Here is a 17,750-nt window from a genome sequence, read left to right as displayed (position 1 = left end):
CAACAGAGCAAATGCCTTGGTCATCAGAGGCCACTGTAACCAGTAAATGTGGCACACCTCTTTGCCTCTCATAGATCTAATCCTTCAGGACAGAAGAGAAGAGGCTAAAGTCATTGTGATAAAAAGAAGATAACTCAGCTTCCATCATAGATGCTGGAATGGATACCTTCAGTGCTAATTTCCAGCAACTTGCAAAGGTGGCAATACTGAGACAGCAAGATTGGCTTAGGTTCATATCATTCCATCCTGATGTCTGGGCTAAGCTTCTCAATGTGTCTTTTGACAGACAAACTGTTTGGTTAACTCGTAGACGACGTGTTATAGAGTATAAGAAAAGACACCAATACAGTACGATCACTGAGAACCCTGTAATATAAATGCACCACTTCAGAATCCTTTCAGAAGCTCTCAGGCTACAGCCAGTGCGGGGGTCGGGGATGCCAATATTACCCTCCCATACATGCTTGCTATGACCCAAGCTGCTTCTCCAACAAGGGCCAATATAAGGCGATTATAAAATATCATGGAAGAAGAGGAGCACTGCTCAACACGTTGCACAAATAACAAATGGCGAACCCGACTTATCAACATTCTTCTGATGACTACAATACAGCCTGTATGTGGAAGAGTTTCTGGTTTTGTTCCTGCCCAGAAGCGGATCACGTAGGATGGCTAGGTGCTCCAAATAGTGTGTTCTGTTTAATACTTTTCCTGCTAAAAGTCGTGGTTGAGAATGTGCCAGAATTCCAAAGAAATGTAGGCTTCTTTTCATGTCTTCTTGGTCAGGGAGAAAACAGGAGAGTGGAGGGCAATTCTAGAAGGTTTGGAGCCAAACCAGTTCCTGAAAAAGCAGTCCTTTCAGATGAATACCCTGCAGTAAGTTCTTCTGGTGCTTCAGGAAGAAGAGTTCCCTACCACCCTAGACTTTCAGGACACTTTCTTCCATGTCCTAATAGACTTGAACCACATACAGTATCTCTGATTCTCCATGGCACAGAAGCATTACCAAGTCAAAGGACGTCCTTTCAGACTAAAGTCAGCCCAAAAGATATTCATGAAGTGCCTGGCTCTGGTGGCCACCTTCCTATGCTGTCATGGGCATTGGGCATACCCATACCTGAAAACTGGTGCATCATAGTTTCATGAGAGGAAGAGGTCCATGCCACCATACCACTTGTCTCAGTTGTTTCCACCAATTGGGTCTAACAATGAATGCTCAAAAATCATCTCTGCGCTCTGCAATAAAACTGCAGTTTCTAGAAGCTATCTTGAACCCAGCATTGCCCTCATTGGAGAGAGTGGTGAAAGATCAGACATTGGAGAAGACCTTCTTTCCCAAGGAGTCTGTCCCTATCAGGACTTACAAGTCATTGCTGGGCTTAATGCCTTCTTATGCTTTGGTTTAGTGCCATTCTACAGGTTGCAGAGGAGGCCAGTACAGTAAGAGCTGGATCAGCAATAAAGTCAAGCAAAAGGATATTGTAAGAATGTGCTGATTGTACCCATGTAGGCCGTCAGGCTAGGTTTACAAGCATTCCTGCTGAGACTGGCTGGCCAAGCTGTGTTAATGAGGGCATACAACACAATCTCAATGTACTACATCAACAACAAAGAAGCAGGGGGTATTAGTCTTTGTCTATGGAGGCTCACTTGCTGTGGGGCATGGCCATAGCGAACAACGTAGATGTTGTAGTGGAATTTACACCAGAAGTCTAGAACTACTAGGCAGACGGAAGTAGCCATGCACTTACAGAAATCCATGAGTAGGAGCTCCACCAAGATCAGTCTGTCTTCCTAAATGAGTCATCTAACTGCAGCTTCACCATACAGCACAAGAGATGCTAGTGCTACAGCAGCAGGTCCTGGCAACCTGGATCCAAGGGCAATACGTTACTAATGACTCGGTCAAAAATCTTTCCTTAGCATTTTCCCCCTATTCTCCTTGTTTCCAGTGCACTAAGGAAGGCCAGAGTGGACCACTTTGTCTTGATTCTGATTATCCCAATGTGGCCATATCAGTCCTGGTGCAGCAACCTGTTGAGACTGTCATGATCTCTACTGATGCAGCCCACAAACCATTGAAAGAACCTTTCCAGACACACTGGACATATTCACCACAATTACCTAAAGTCGCCCAACCAGACAGCTTGGGTCCTGCTGACTTAGAGCTTGGTCACCTCAACTTCCCTGCTGATTTAAGGGAGATATTGGTTCAAGCCTGAGCACATTCTAAAACGTAGACTTATAATGCATCTGTATGTGGTGTAAGGACAAAGGGTTCAATCAAATATCTACAAAACCCAATCAAGTGCTGCTGTGCTTACAGTCTAGAGATTTAGGAGAATGGACAATCATCATCATTGTTATACTCCAAAGAATCATCAAACACTATATGAAGGAACGTTTTAGGATTTTTTTCGGTAAGATACCCTCCTGTGCCATAGCATTGAATGCAGTGATGCCTTCTTTTAAGCCAATCCATAGAGCATATCTGAAAAACATCTCACGGAATATTGCGCTGTTGCTGGCTCTCTCATTGTTTTTTCAAGGATGCCCTTTTTCATTTTTGGAAGACATAGGATTGGTGAATAAGTTTGCCATTGTATTCCAATGCTTGACTATGGATGAAGATCCTACGATAGCAAAAGGGAACTTATTTACTTGCAATCCTAGTTCTTCATTGCAGGCATCCTCATATAAGTCATAAAAGCACACCCACCTCCCTGTCTTGAACAACCATCAGCATAGTTTCTGGTTGTTAGTTGTGCAGTATTCATGGAAACAAGAACTTGTATCATGCAGCCACTACCAGTACAAGGCATGATGGGATTGGCAGGGTTAACGGAGTCTAAAAAGATAGCCCATATTTTCAAATGCGTAGTTTATTGCTTATCTTTATTTTCACTTCATTTCAGTCATATTTTTCAATGTCAGTTGGAGGCAGTGCTTTACAGTATGATGCAGTGATGTTATATCTTTTCCTTAATGGGTAGTATTTCCTAGCTACTTTTTAAAATATCAAAGTGGAAAAGCATTGGATAATTGGCGTACAATGGACACAGTTGTTTACTCTGGTGTTCAGTGCTATTAGTTTTACTATTTAATTATATATGGTATATATATATTTGGTAAAAGAAGTGGTCTGAGGTCCCACCTAGGGTAGGGACAGATTCTAATGTTGATGTTTTAATTGAAGATGCAGAACTAAGATTATAAGTAACTTTCCCTTCTATCAATACCTACACTTTAACGCAGCTGTTCTTTTTTTACATTTTTATGTATTCTGAAGAAATGTTGCACTATTTGCTTGCGTGTGTAGGGCAATACATGAGTACTATAAATTTGTTAACACTAGAAAATAGTCATTGTGCTGTCATTATGTGAAGCAATATGGAAAATGGAAACAGAAATGCAAAAAAAAAAAGAAAAATATTTTCTTCCAAAGGTACAAAGATTAATGTAACACTATGGCAGCATCTGTTGACAATGTAGCCACAAGCACTTCTCGTGTGAAATCAGACAAGCAGCCAGAATTCTAAATGTATTTTCTACAATGTGTGGTGGCTGTTTCTGTCTACCGATGACAGATCAGAGGTTTGACCGAGTTTACTTCTCATCATCGAGATGTTGTCACGTATGTTTTAAAGTGTTTGTATCTCTTGGTTCTCCAGAATTGGTTCTTTCTCAGATACAAGATCCTGTGAACCTCACCTCCAGCTTCATTCAGAATGCTGGAAGACTATCAAGCAGTAACTAAAATGAGCAGCATCCTCTGATAGTAATCATGACCTTTTCCAGATCGCCAAGGTTCACTTCCCTTACACCTAACGATTTATGGCCTCACGTGGACCCACTCGTTTGTGCAAAAACGGGCACAAAAATTGAATTTTTTCACCAGCACTAATTAGGAGATGACTGTTAATTGGAATCACTTGGTGTTAGCACTCAGTTTTAACACAGCAATAATGATATTGATAAAGCTGGCGGTAAACACTGAAAATGTGGTATTTGCAGGCACAAAACATTTGTGCCACTAATCTCTTAATTTTAACACTATGGGCCATTGGATATAATGAGAATTAGATTTCGGCGGACAGGTTGCGCGTCACCGTTGTGACGGACTAACCCGGCCTCCAATATCTAAATCAGGCCCTGTATGTTAAATTGGACTTAAAAACTCATTGGTTTTTTTTGTTGCCCAGTTTTAGCATACGCGTCTGAAAGACAGCCCTAGTGAGCAGAGATAATCATAGGAATTGCAATATATCATGTATAGTAAAAACCTTTTGGGAAAATATTACCTTAGGAATTCTATCCTGACCCCTTTTGGCATTTTATAGTGTGTTGACGACATTTATTGACTCTCAGTGATGCCTCTGCATGAGTCAGTTAAGGCTGGGCCATTGTCAGTGTTACTAACTAAAAGATGTTAATTATGGACTTTAAAATCTATACTGGCATTGTAATCGATGTCACAGAAATCAATGATGATGAATCGTTTTTTCCACAGTACTGGACACATTGATATTGCGAAGCCATTGGGTTGCTTGTTCACTGTCATCACCAAGGTGGCATTGAAAACTCTTGAAGAGGGCAAATCGTCAACAGCAAGACACAAAGAAGGATTTCAGCTTGCAGCTTCTCTGCTTTGAGCCTGTTAGGGAATACTCTAAGGCCTAAATGTAAGAAATGTGGTGCTGCATTACATGCAGCGCCACTTTTCTTCTGCCCCTCAGCATCCCCTTAACGCCACCATGTGTGCGCTGTATTACATTTTCTTCTGCCCCTTAGCATCCCCTTAACGCCACCATGTGTGCGCTGTATTTAACATATGGCAGACCATTGCGCAGGTTAGAGACAATGGCGACATATTTTTTTTACGCTATTGTAGTACATTGCCGGATTAGCACCAAAAATGTTGGCGCTAATCCTGCAAAGTACATAGGGGCCAATTAAGAATAATGGTGTGCCCCCTTTTTATGCCTGCTCTATGCAAGTGTTAAAAATTGCCTCTAAGAATGGCTGAGTGGAATCTCATAGATTCCACTGTGCCACTTTTGTGGTCCCCTGAAAGGGGGAAATGTCCCCCTTGCATACATTATAACAGGCGCAGGCATAATGTGGTGCAAGGCGTTACAAAGTGGCGCAATGCATGCATTGCGCCACTTTATAAACTGGCGTGGGAAATTTGGCCTCACTGAGCCACAATAGGGTCATACAAAATTATGCTATTGTGGTAAAAGGAGGTGCTAGGCCTTCTTAAATCTGGGCCTAAATTTTACTATCAAAACTAGGATTGTAAGAAAGAGCAAGTGGATCTTCATAGAACTGCAAAACACTACTGACATTACATTAGGACGTCATCATCATTTGAAGAGGAAAAACAATTGCACTGTACAGTCAGTAAGCATTTTCCCTGGTCTGATATCACTGTCACTTTAGGCCTGATGTGAGAGCTTTTGAAGCTTTTAGCGTCCCTGAGGTAGGGAGTCTGTGAGATTTGTGTATTTTCCATGAGCTGGCACTTACTAAAGGAACGGTTTTCTATATTGCCATGTTACCCAGCAGGCTTAATCCTGAATTGGTATTACCGCTTGTGGAACAGAGAACCGATAGGAAGTACAGAGTTCTGAATTCAACACTTTCATTCCTCAGCAAAATGTACCCCTCTCAGCTCTCTCTCTCTCAGTGATCACCACAATTGCAAGTAATCAGTTCCAAGCTCCTGCATCTAATTTTGCTGTGTCTCTAGACAGAGCAACCAGTAGCCTGTGTCAAGGTGGAACAAAGGCATAGTGTGCTGTATCTTTCGCCATTAGAATAGATGGAACCATGTTGCTTGAGGTAGTTTACCATTAACGACTGCGGTTTGTCCTACTATGCCGCTGCACACTGGACCAAGTACACCCCTACCACACTTGACTCTCATGGCAGCAAGGGCAAGCAGACTAAGGTGTCTTAGGTAGGGAGTGTGTGGGCTAGAAACTTAGAAATCAAGCAGTTATATAATAAGCACACTAAGTGAAGTCCAGCCCAGTGCTTTTCTTGTATCGAAAGAGAAGTACTTTAATCACTTCAAACCATAACACACTACATTAAGAAGCAGCACTACTAGGATGCACACAACAGGGTCTACAGAGTTCACTACAAAGACAAATAGAAAAGGTTAGACTTACGGGCTGTTGAATGTTCACTGTGGCAAAGTGGAGCAGCTGTCCTCTAATCTGTGATCTGTAGGTCAATCGGTTATCCTTGACTAGGCAGTTCTTGGTTTTGGCAGAGGCAAATTCAGCATAGCTCTTCCATTTTCCTGTGTGGCGGTTGCTGTGGTGTTCACAGCACCTTCGGGGTTCATTGGGGGGTGCCCTGGGCATTGCCTGGGGCACTGCAACCCTCACCTGAACCCCTGTTGCCAGTCAAAACCCATTATTCCAGGGGAGATGCACCTTCTGGAAGAAGCATAATACCACACTATGGTGGCTGATTCAGATTTCAGTTGCAGGATGGTGACGATGGGGACTCGGACCGCCTTCTGATTTGCTAGCCCTCCAAGAGTCCAGTGGGCTGGAAAGAGCTCCAGACATTCACACTGATTCCACTAAATGGCTGCCCTATCATTTTGTGAACTTAGTTTCTTGAGCAAGCAGGGAGATCTGGAAATCCTTGGGTCCATGTAGTTTGGCTCCGGACACACATCCCTGGCAATCTGCTTCTTCTGGGCTGCTCCTCTCCCTGGACTCAGTGGCTGACTTTTTCCTTTTGAGCAGACAGTTCCTGCAAAACAAGGCACTACTTTCTGCTCCCTCAGTAGGCAGCCAGTCCAAGTCTCAGCCAGACCTACAGCTTCTCCAGTACAATGTGCAGATTTCAGAAAGTATAACCTCACTTCTGGGAAACTCAGTTTCAGAGATACGAGCCCTGGATCAAAGCAGCTCTTTAAGTACTCTGTAGGGTACTGCCTTCCTTGGTCAGAGAAGTAGCTTGGAAATGAAACATAGTTGTAAAGTTTTGGTCCCATTTTTATACATAGTTTTCGGACACTGTATGTGGGTCCACTCTCTACAGTTCACAAAACGGTTTTGGTTAGTAACTTTATAAAACTTCCTATTCTTTCTGTAATCCAGACAATACTTTGTGTAAGATGATAGCTTCAACAGCAGGTAGTAATGATGCTTGCTTCAAGCGGGAGTCCCTATAACATGAGCACATTAAGTGTGAGGCCCTCATCTGGTTGTCATCATCCTTCCTTGATGGAACACTCAGGGAAAGACAAAGGGCTGAGGGCCTGCCTTGAAACCTCCCTCCGTCTAACAAATGAGCCTGCTGACTCATCGCCAATCCCTACCATCACTCAAATGATAGTGCTCAAGAACTGCTAACTGGCACCCACCTGCTAAATAGACCCCATGGAATTTCTAAAGGCAGCCTTGTTTCCTTCCCTTCCACACTTCAGTGTCTGGAGCTACACTCTTCAGCTCATGAATGCAGTCAGTCCACTTCCATTGTCTGGGGAGGCTGTATCCACACCTCTGTTTTGTGCTATGTCAAAATAGGTGGCAATCCAAAATACCTCCCACTAGGTGGAGCATGAACACACGCACAAACAACATAGAATCCTACTGTAAGGCCCTGTACACACAACAGACATTCGACATACACACAATGATGTCATTGTAGGATTCGAGCATGACACAGAAAAGGACGTTATATGATCGGATCACTAGGCATCACACCCAGAACCAGGAAAAAAGCTGTCTAACCAATATGGATTCCAAAAAACTATGCTACCACCACAGCTCACTGTACATGTCCCAGGATCACAAATGGTAGTCCTATTTCTGATGGATACATCTACCTGCAGATTTGAAGACTCCCCAGGCAGGAGACTGGTACGGAAACTTCTTCAACAGCTCTTAGATGCCAGTTGAGGGTGTAGGCTGAATTACGATGTGGGGCCCAGGATCATGATGATGTCTTTAGGACCATCTAGCACCAGCACTGGTGCCCTGACATCAGTTCTGTTTTTTCCATGCCTTTCAGTGTGATTGGAACTTTTTTCTCTTTGTGGAAACTTTTTCTCACAAAATGTTCCAGTTGGTGCAAGATAGGGACATGTCACCTCCCAGCAGGTATGGTTTCAAGCCCTGTTGTTGGAGCGCTGATCAAATATCATCAGGGATCAGCATGATGACTGTCTCTGGTGCCTCGGTTGAAGTTACCAGTTGTTGTCATGTGATCTCTGCCAACAAATGCATCTAAAATCCATCAAGGAGCATAGGACCAATCTTTTCATGTCTCTCTCTGAAAAGGGACATTGGGAGAGCAACAGGAGAAGGACCAGGACCATGTCCAGGTCATCATCAATGTTGTTCTCATCCACCAGATCTTCAAAGGACAAGAGGGGGCACTAAAAGAAGAAGCACTTCTTCTCTTCAAATGTCAGCATTGATGGGTAAGTCCAAGTCTCTCTGGCTGCATCTCTGGAGCCTGGGTTAGTGGAGATTTCGAGCTGGTGCTGCTTTCTTCTCTCACCCTCGCTCCTCAACCAATATCGGTGCCCATGTTCCCGGATTACCCAGTTTAGGGGACAGATCCATCTGCCTTCCTGTAGGCCATATTCAACAGCTTCAGAAGGACAGATGTCCCATCTGGCTCATCCTTAGGCCCTATAGAACCCATCATTGACCCAAAAGGCCTCACACAGCATCACACTCCACGCTGAGGCACGATCTGACTCTGCATACAATGCCACCTTCCGCGTTCGTTGCAGCTGTGCCCTCTTCATTGCCAGGGGTGCTGCAACCCTCGCCTGAACGTCTGTTGCCAGTCAAAACCCATCATTGCAGGAGAGATGCACCTCCTGGGAGAAGAACAACCCACTATACCACACTATGGTGGCTGATTCAGATGTTCAGTTGAATGATGGTGACGATGGGAACTCAGGCTGCCTTCAGCTTGCTAGTCCTCCACGAGCCCAGTGGACTGGAAATATCGCCAGGCATTAGCACTGATCCCACTCCAGGACTGCCCACTTACCCCAGAGATGGTGTCTTTGCACTAGGTCATAAGAAAATCATCCAAGGTCCTTGAGCTACCCTAACTGCAGGCAAGCAAAGATCAGCAACTATACTCACAAATACCTTATAGGTGATGCCATCAACTTTAGAACCATTACTTTAATTCAACAAGGCCCTTGAGCAATCCCTAAAAGAGCTTTGGACAAAACCATCCTCGTGCTCAGAGTATAAGAGGGTTACAGCTTGCTGGTTCAGACCAGCAACAGGGAATCAGGCCTTCCTAAACGTTAACCCCTTATCAGAGGGCTTGGAAGTGCAGAGCCTCTCCACATCCAAGTATAACCCTGGGGCTTTTACAACACATCCTCCTGATGGGGAGTCCAGCTACCTGGAAACCATAGGTAAAAAGGCCTTTTCAGCTGGCAGCTTAGCCCTTCACTCCGTTAACACCGCCTGTCTGTTAAAAAGATATGGCCATGCTCTCTGAAACACGGCAGCTGTTCCCAAATCGGCACGGCACGGTGATCCCAAATCTCCCAGACCATCTGAAGGATCACTTTTCAGAAGTGGTGGCAGATGGACAGTATTCCTTTATTTATCTAGTGTGGTCTGAACTAGACACTACGGACATTGTGGCCAAATCAATGGGTGCATCTGTGACCATAAGAGCCATACATGCCTACAATCTGCAAAGCACACTGTTAGGCATGCCTTTTAATAGAGAGTGACTGTCTGGGGAAATAGCAGATTTGCATCCACAGTGCTTCAAATAAGGGAGAGCAACAGTTTGTTCATTAGCACTGCAATCTGCTCCTGGGACTTTTTGTCCTCTCAGGAAGCCAATCTCATTCTCTGCGGGTTTCCAAAAGGCATTATAAGCCTCCACGCAAGGTCAGCAGCAGCAGGGGCCCCCTGTTGTTTAACAGTTCCAAGGAAAATGACGTACCACATGGCTTGCTCCATCCTCTTTTCCCTTCTTGTGCCCAGAACCACAAAGGAAGCAGCAGTAGTTTACTCAGGAAGGAGCACACATGCCGGTGAGAGAAATAGTGTCGCTTTTTCTACAAGCCTTGAAGGCTATCACCTAGACCTCTTGGCCTTACAATTTGTAGAAAAGGGATCCACCCAACCCTTCTACCAAGATCCATGCAACTGTCCTCTCAGGTCCTGGAAAATCACCTGCCCTCTCCGGTCCTGGAACATCACTTGGGGATCCTGCAGTAGGATGTAACAATTCTGCTGCAGAAAGTGGCAGTAGAGCTGGTGCCACAGCGTGAATTGCGACAGGGGCGCTAATCTCAGTACTTCTGAATTCCCAAGAAGAACAGCAAACTGCAGCCGATCCTCGATCTCATGGTCCTGAATTGGTTCCTCAGGAAGGACAAGTTCAGAATGCTGTCCCTGGTTCAGGTTTTTCTTGCCGCTGGAAGACTAGATGGTGTCTTTAGATTACTGGAGGACACATATTTTCACAATCTGATTCTGCAGCCCCACAGAAAGTGTTTGTAGTTTGTGGTCGACCCTACCTATTACCAGTGCACATCACTTTCTTTTGGTATGACATGAGCACCCCCAGACTTCATGAAGGTGATGGCATTTGGGGTGGCTCAGCTCAGAAAGGTGGGATTGCAGTATTTCCACACCAGGACAACCGGCTGATTTAGAGCCAAGTCACCTGAGGCTAATGCTCCATCATTTGCTGCTGACAGCTTCCCTGTTGTTTGACTGGGAGTTATCAGTCAGTCACCCCAAATCTCACCTGCTGCCCTCTCAGCACGTCCTGTTCATCGGGTGATACTGGATACTACTTCGCTCAGATCTTTCCCCCTCCACAGTATATTTAGGACATTCTGGATATCATTCTAATGTTTCAGATGGGAGCTTAAGTGCAAGTCATGAGAGTCCTTTGATTGTTTGGTCTCTTGGCTGCATTCTTCTGGTCATTTATGTGTGCTGGCACATGAGGGCTCTGCAGTGGTGCTTTCGTTGGCAGTGGTTCCACCATCAAGGGCATCTGGAAGAATCCAATGTCACCTCCAGGGATGCTGCAGCAAAGTTGAGGCGGTGGGGAAGGAGAATAAACTGTTGCAGGGAAGGCCTTTCTGCTCCTCTCCAGAAGTGGCTACAGTTCCAAGAGATGCTTCAACCCTAGGGTGGGGAGCACAGTTGGAGGACCTCTACCCTCCAGAAGAGCAAAAAAGTCACATTACTCTGATGGAACTGAGGGTGATTCAGTTGGCGTTAAAAGCCTTTCTCTCAGCCCTTTGGAGTCAGTGAGACCAAATCTTGACAACAATATGACCTCTATTTTGTAACTGAAGCAGGGAGGAGTAGCCACTCCTCATTTTCCACTCAGAGTAGACCTCTTGTCCCAATCAAGGGGACAAGTCTGGCAACCGAGTCTTCACAGCCTACACCTTCATATGTGGTGATTGAGCGGAGATATATGAGTGCCTTTCAACTACCACTGGAAGTGGTGGCCATGGTCTCTTAGTTGCGACAATCTGACAAGAAGTCAGTTTAATCAGGGAAATGTAACAAGTTTGTTTCCTGATGTGTAGAGAGAGGATTGCTCCTTTAAAAGTGTACCTTGCCAACATTCTGCAGTTCACACTGTTCTTGGTGCAACAAGGCTGTGGAATGGGTGCATTCAAAGGATACTTCTCAGCACTATCTGCTTCCCTCCATTTATTAGATTAAACCTCCCTGCTTAGGTCTCTGATGGTGTTGAGATTTATGAAGGTCTGACAAACATGTATCTGCCGACCCCTTTTATAATGCCTCAGTTTGACCTTCATTCAGCTCTGATGTTTGTTATGGGGACTTTGTTTGACCCACAGATAGTTGCCATTTGAGGCTTTTGAATCAGTTTTCCTAGATGTCTTCATCTTGGCTTGGCTCAGTGAGTTGTAAGCCTTGTCTATCTGGCCTGTTTCCGTGTTTTTCCCAGAGAAGTTAGTGTTGTGAACTAAACCAGCTTTCCTTTAAAATGTGTTTTCTCCGTTATGTTTGGAACTATCCATCATCCTACCATTCTCTTTTCCTCCACAACATTCTACCAAGGAGGAGGTAAGGCTTACCATGCCTGGCTCGATGTATCAGTAAGCTTCCACATCAGCCATACGAACTAATTACATTCAGATGATCAGCACTTTGTCAACTATATTGGCTGTAAAACAAAAGGAAAGGCAGTACAGAAGTGACCTCCTGTCTCTCCTGATCATTTTATGCATCATGAATTGCTATGCTGTAGCCAAGAAAGACCCACCAGAAGGAATCAGAGCTCATTCCATCACGGCAAAGTCCTGCACTTCAGCCTTTGCTAGAGGTTTTCCAGTGACTGATTTCTTCAAAGCAGCTACATAGTCCTTTCTTCATACTTTCGGCAAACACTGTTGCTTCTGTTGAGCAGTAAGTAGAGACGGGCACTTTGCCCAAGCTGTCTTTCAAGACAGGAGCATTTCTTGTAAGACTAATCAGAGATGAGGAATCTGCATGTCGAAGTACCCATCAGAAGAAAAAAGTTACATATCTTTGGTATGAACCTTTCTGGTAGATACTCAATCTACCTGCAGATTCCTCACTGACTCTTCCTCCTCCCTGCTCTGAAGAAACGTTATTGCCTTTCTTAATAAGAAATAAAGTTAGCATTTTAATGCACCACTGCTTGAATGTCAGTCTTCTCAGTAAAGCCTTGGAAGTAGCAGCAAAAAAATGTGAGATGACATCAGGTCTCCTGTCCTGACCTAATTGGCCCTTATGACATCATTATGACTCAGTGTAATAGAGCCTGTGCCCTGCACTGGCATCGGAGAGCTATTGCAGAAATTTCCAGCCCAGACCAGTGTTTGGGGAGTATTCAAAGGAAAGGAATCTGCAGGTAGTTAGAGTATCCACCAGAAATATCGTTTTTAAAGGAACGTAACTTTTTCTACAGCTAAGGATTGTACAGTTGGGGTTCCCCACTTGACTTCAGAGTCATGATCTGATTCGTGGTCAATTTCCGGCCTAGGCCTTGGTATGGAAGCAGGATTTCTGAGGAGCAGGCCACAGAAATTCAGGATGCTAGATTCATTTGCAGCTGACTAACTCAGGGCCTGAGTGCCTGTCCATCTACCATGTAGGGAACATTCCCATCTCAACACTAATGATAGAGACAACTGAGAAGCTTCAGAACGTTGACTTGAATTTTTTCTTGATGGAAGGTAAGCGGAGGACAAATGCTTATTGGAGAAGGAGAATCTGACGTCTATTCGTACCTTTTAATGTAGATGTGTACCTTGTGGACAGTTTATTCAGGCATATGGATTTGGCAGTAATCATAAATGTCCTGGTTGTCTCTAAATTTCTAGATTTTGTTCAGTGCTGGAACCAAGGTTATTCAAATTTATCTTGATCTCCTCTAAAAAGTAATCGACATATTTAAAAGAAAGGAGGCACAAACTCATACAAATTGAGAAGAATTTAGATTATATGCAGGGGTTGAGAGATTACATCTCTCAGTACCTGCCTTAAATCTTCAGAAACATCAGAATGTCCATAATATGTCTGGTTGTATTAGACTGTCTAGGATCTGTGAGATTCTAAAGATAACTTCAACTAAACTTTGTTATAAGTTTTATATAGAATATGATTTGTATGTAATCATACAGTGGATTACTCACCCTTTGAATATTTAACCAACAGATGATTTTTCACATTTCCTATATTTGCTATTGTTGAAACTACAATTGCTCTCATTTAAGGTGAAATTATCAACTACTTATAAATTCTGAATAGTGGTCTGGATTCATTATTTTCAGTTGAGCATATTCAAATATTTTTATTCGTAGTTGAAAGAGGGCATTTTCTGAAGTTGATAGGCCAGCTTTATACTGGGAGATCAAAATATTCTTATAAAACTGAGGGTGCTTTCCTATGACATTTTATCTCCCTCTTTTAAGATTACTTTTAAAGTGGGTGTAAACTCACCTCAGAGAGCTAGAGAGTTTCGGGTTCTTTAAAGTGCTGAGCCTTTTTACATCTTTTCATAATATAGCTCTTTTATTTCAGAATCTGACTTCTCCAGAGAGAGGGTACACATACTCTGGATGCTAAACAGATAGTGAGATTTGGTGTTTGGCATTAATAGAAAGAGTGAATTCAGCCTCTCAAAGCAGTTGTTTGTGAGTTTTGACTGAAGATCCACAAGAGAAAGAATTTTCTAGGTAAAGCATTATCTGAGAGAAGGTTTTGTTACTCCAATGTCAAGAAAGCCTCGCCAGTAGGGTTACAGCCCATTCCACAAGCATGTCTAGAATGACTCTAAAAATGATGTGCAATATTGGTTCATGGATAGCAACGCATACATCTGTAAAGATTAATTTATGGATGTTTGTGCTGCTTAGGTTATGCTCCCTAGAACTACCAATTTATTGAGTCTGCTACAGCATATTTCATATTGAAGCTATGAAAGATCCTTTGCAGGAGAATAAAGCATTTCTTACCTGTACTTACAGTTCTCTAGTTTTGACACATGCACTAGATTTAATATATAACACCCGTGTACAACACCAAAACACATGATCTCTCGTGCGCATAATCCCCCAAAGAGGAATGTAAAGTGGTACAAGGGGTGGAAGTCTCGTGAACCCGCTCTGCAGTCGTCATGATGGCTGGTAACCTGATGCTCATGAATTACTAACTACAAATAGATGGGATCTTTATAGTCATTTAAGATATTCAAGTAAACTGCATAGAGATATTTAGCACACATCGTCTCTGTGCGAGATACCAGTACTGGAGAGTCATTTTTACAGGTAACCATTCCTTTTTGTTCTTCTTTTTCTTAGTGGAGGGTCTTCGTGAGCATGCAATCTGATGTGGGCCGGTAAACACTCCCCTTGCCCAAGGCTGGATGCCTCTGGAGCAAGGGTTTGCCAGTTTGACTGTTTTGCCCCTTGGTACCTGCACTAACCCCATGTATTCTTCTTGCAGTGGTCGGATTCATTATAAGGATATGTACAGTTTACTGCGGGTTATTTCTCCCCCGCTGGGCCTAGGCAAGAAATGCCCTCATAGGGTGGCTTGCAAGGTTTGACTTCCACTAAAAACTTTGAAATGCAACCTGCTAGCATCAACGGAATGAATGTCGCTTTTGGTTTTTTCTTTCAATATATATATTTCATATATATATATACATACATATATATCTCCTCTTGCATTTTTTTACTCGGCGGATACCTTTGATTGCCATCCGGATTGCATTGACATGAAGCTGTCACTTCTGATTGCAGCATGGAGTGTGAGGGGGGTTTTCTATAACTGTTTCTGCTTGCTGGCGCTGGGCATTATGGGGACAGAGGGGGTACGCATTGTCGTCATTAGGGGTGAATGCAAACTGCATTGACATCTCCCTTCACCCCTCTCCATTTGATGCTCTTTCCTCCCTCCCTCCCTCCCTCCTCTTCCTCATTCCTCCATACCCTCTCCTCAGATCCATTTTCCCACCCGAATCCTTCTAACGATTGCGTGCTAAGAATCATCAACACTTTTATAGACCACCAAAACATACGAATAAACTGATTTCTGCTCATGTCTCTCTGTCTCTCTGCAGACAAGCAGTTGAAGTAATCTTTTTTTTATTTTTTCCTTCCATTTTTGTTCGTTTAAATTTCTTTTAAAAAATTATGATTTTTGTATGGTTCTTTGCATCTTTCTTTTTTCGTGCTTTTTTGGCTCATGTTTTTTGCTCCCAGGGGCCGAATGAATTACCCAGACATGTATCAGATGCTCAGACACATGTCTCCACCCCTGGGTTTGGGGAAGAAATGCCCAGCACGCGTTGCCTATAAGGTAGAATAAATACATAAAAAACGATTTAACAAAATAGAAAAAAAAACAAAAATAGAAACAACTAAATTAATTTTAATTGAGCGTATTCAATATCTCTTTATCACTCATTTATTTCAAAAAATTAAAAAGTACAGTGTGTCCGTTAGTGTTTCGTGTGCCAGAGACTCCATTATGGCCACTAGGTGGTGGGGGATGCGGGGCTGGGAGGGAAGGTCAGTGTGCTCCTTGACTTCACTGGACCCACAAGGCGCGATGTCTTGCTACAGTGATAGTCGTATGCAATCACATGCGGTCGCAGTTTGGCCTGCCTAGATGCCCCCTACGAGAGGCATCCTAACCAATCCAGACCTGCCCCTGTTCTTCTTTCTCCCCTCGACCTGGAGGGGCTCCTGAGATCTCTGACAAGTACAGATAGTGCTGTTTTTCTCCTGTGCTTTGGGCGGGAAGACGTGTGAATTAGATTTCAAATCATGCAGTCCACAGGTCACAAGGAGAGGCTGAACGTACGGTACAGGGTGTCCTTTTCTGCAGGCAAAGAGCTATCGGAAGTGTCTAATCCATTAGTCTTGCGTCTATTTTACTTCCAAGCCACGGCCGCTTTGGCCTCCTTTCCTAATGTGGACTTCCAGTATTAAGTGGGCGTAAGCAAATCCCCTTCTGCGTTTGGTATGCCGGATCCTGGTGGACATTCCTACGTCGCCACTGGCATATCTGATGCCTGCCACTTAGGGCTCTAAACGGACCATTCCACTTTAATTTGCAGAGGTCAAACGCCATGTTGCTGTCTGCAGTGCATGATGGGAAACCACGTGTTATGCTCAACCACCCCATTTTACAAATATCTCACCGAGACCACAGATGCTTATGGTGCAAAGACATTCTATAAGCTCGTGCTTTGTTTAATCATTTCACAAGTACAACAGTGATTATAGTAGTCTATATTAACAGACTCGGACTAGCAACACATCTCAGGAGGGTTACTTTATTGTTAGGGTGAAAGTGTGGACATGTTATGCGGGGGTGTTATACCTGTAAAAAAAACATGCACATGGCATGTAAGGGATGGTATACTTGTGTTACAACAGTACTGACCCTTTGGGGGGGGGGGCATGTTTAGCAGTCTCTTAGTCGCGCCTCTGTGCTTTTAATGAGGCAATCAAGTCTTTCTTGAGATCTGGTATATCTTTAAAAGGGGCAGTGCAAGCATGGCAGCTGTACTTTCAATGAGACATTACTAAGAAGGTAGAAATTACTGTGAAGCAGACGTGTATTTCTCCACTGCATTAGTATTCTTAACAAATTAGAAAAAAACTGAAAGCCAGTGACAGTTACCAAAGCATGGCCTGCACATTGACGTGCAGTTGGGTGAACACAGGCAAAAGGCTTCCGGTTTGTTTTTATAAAAGGAAACGCTTCATTCCCGCAAACCCGTCTGCAACAATCACCCCACATATCTATAAGTCTACAGAGTCCCTTCTAAAGACGTCTTCTCATTAGGATGGTTAACAACCATTTTCCCACAATGCACTGCAGGCCAGCCACGTGCCCAGAGAGTTTTGATGTGCGGGTCTGCAGCATGTCACTCCTGCACCCACAGCCTCTGTTGAACGCAGAGTATTTGTTAAGGTAACCTTTCACCCTGTGGATTGCATGACATCATAACTAAACGAAATAAAACAAAGTAGGATGCACAAGGTCCTGTTTTTTATACTCAAGTAAAATAGCTCCTTTTCCTCACTCTTGTCTGTCTCCCACTTCCCTTCTGTCAATGCAGTTCTCACCTGTGTCACAGTCCCTTCTCTCGCTCTCCGCCTCACCCCTTTCTTCATGCCACTCACATTCTGTCCAATATCAAACCCAAATGAAATGGATTCGCTACTCTGCATTACAACCATCATT

General features: G+C 43.7%; 1 protein-coding gene across 12 annotated transcripts in view; it reads left to right on the top strand.

Annotated features, from left to right (window-relative positions):
- Positions 1-17,750, top strand: part of CACNA1A (calcium voltage-gated channel subunit alpha1 A) — a 1,156,221-nt gene that overhangs the window by 914,371 nt on the left and 224,100 nt on the right. For 9 of the 12 annotated variants that reach the window (XM_069230415.1, XM_069230416.1, XM_069230412.1 and 6 more), the window contains one exon: positions 15,755-15,851. In XM_069230415.1, coding sequence (XP_069086516.1) covers positions 15,755-15,851 — 97 coding nt within the window. Of the gene's footprint in view, positions 1-14,993; positions 15,091-15,754; positions 15,852-17,750 lie in introns of all 12 variants that reach the window. The other 3 variants (XM_069230407.1, XM_069230410.1, XM_069230406.1) reach the window with 1 other exon arrangement.

This window comes from Pleurodeles waltl, chromosome 4_2 (genome assembly GCF_031143425.1).
Source record: "Pleurodeles waltl isolate 20211129_DDA chromosome 4_2, aPleWal1.hap1.20221129, whole genome shotgun sequence".
Classification (NCBI taxonomy): Eukaryota; Metazoa; Chordata; class Amphibia; order Caudata; family Salamandridae; genus Pleurodeles; species Pleurodeles waltl.
Note: the sequence above shows the minus strand (reverse complement) of the source record. Positions and strands in the feature narration are given on the sequence as shown.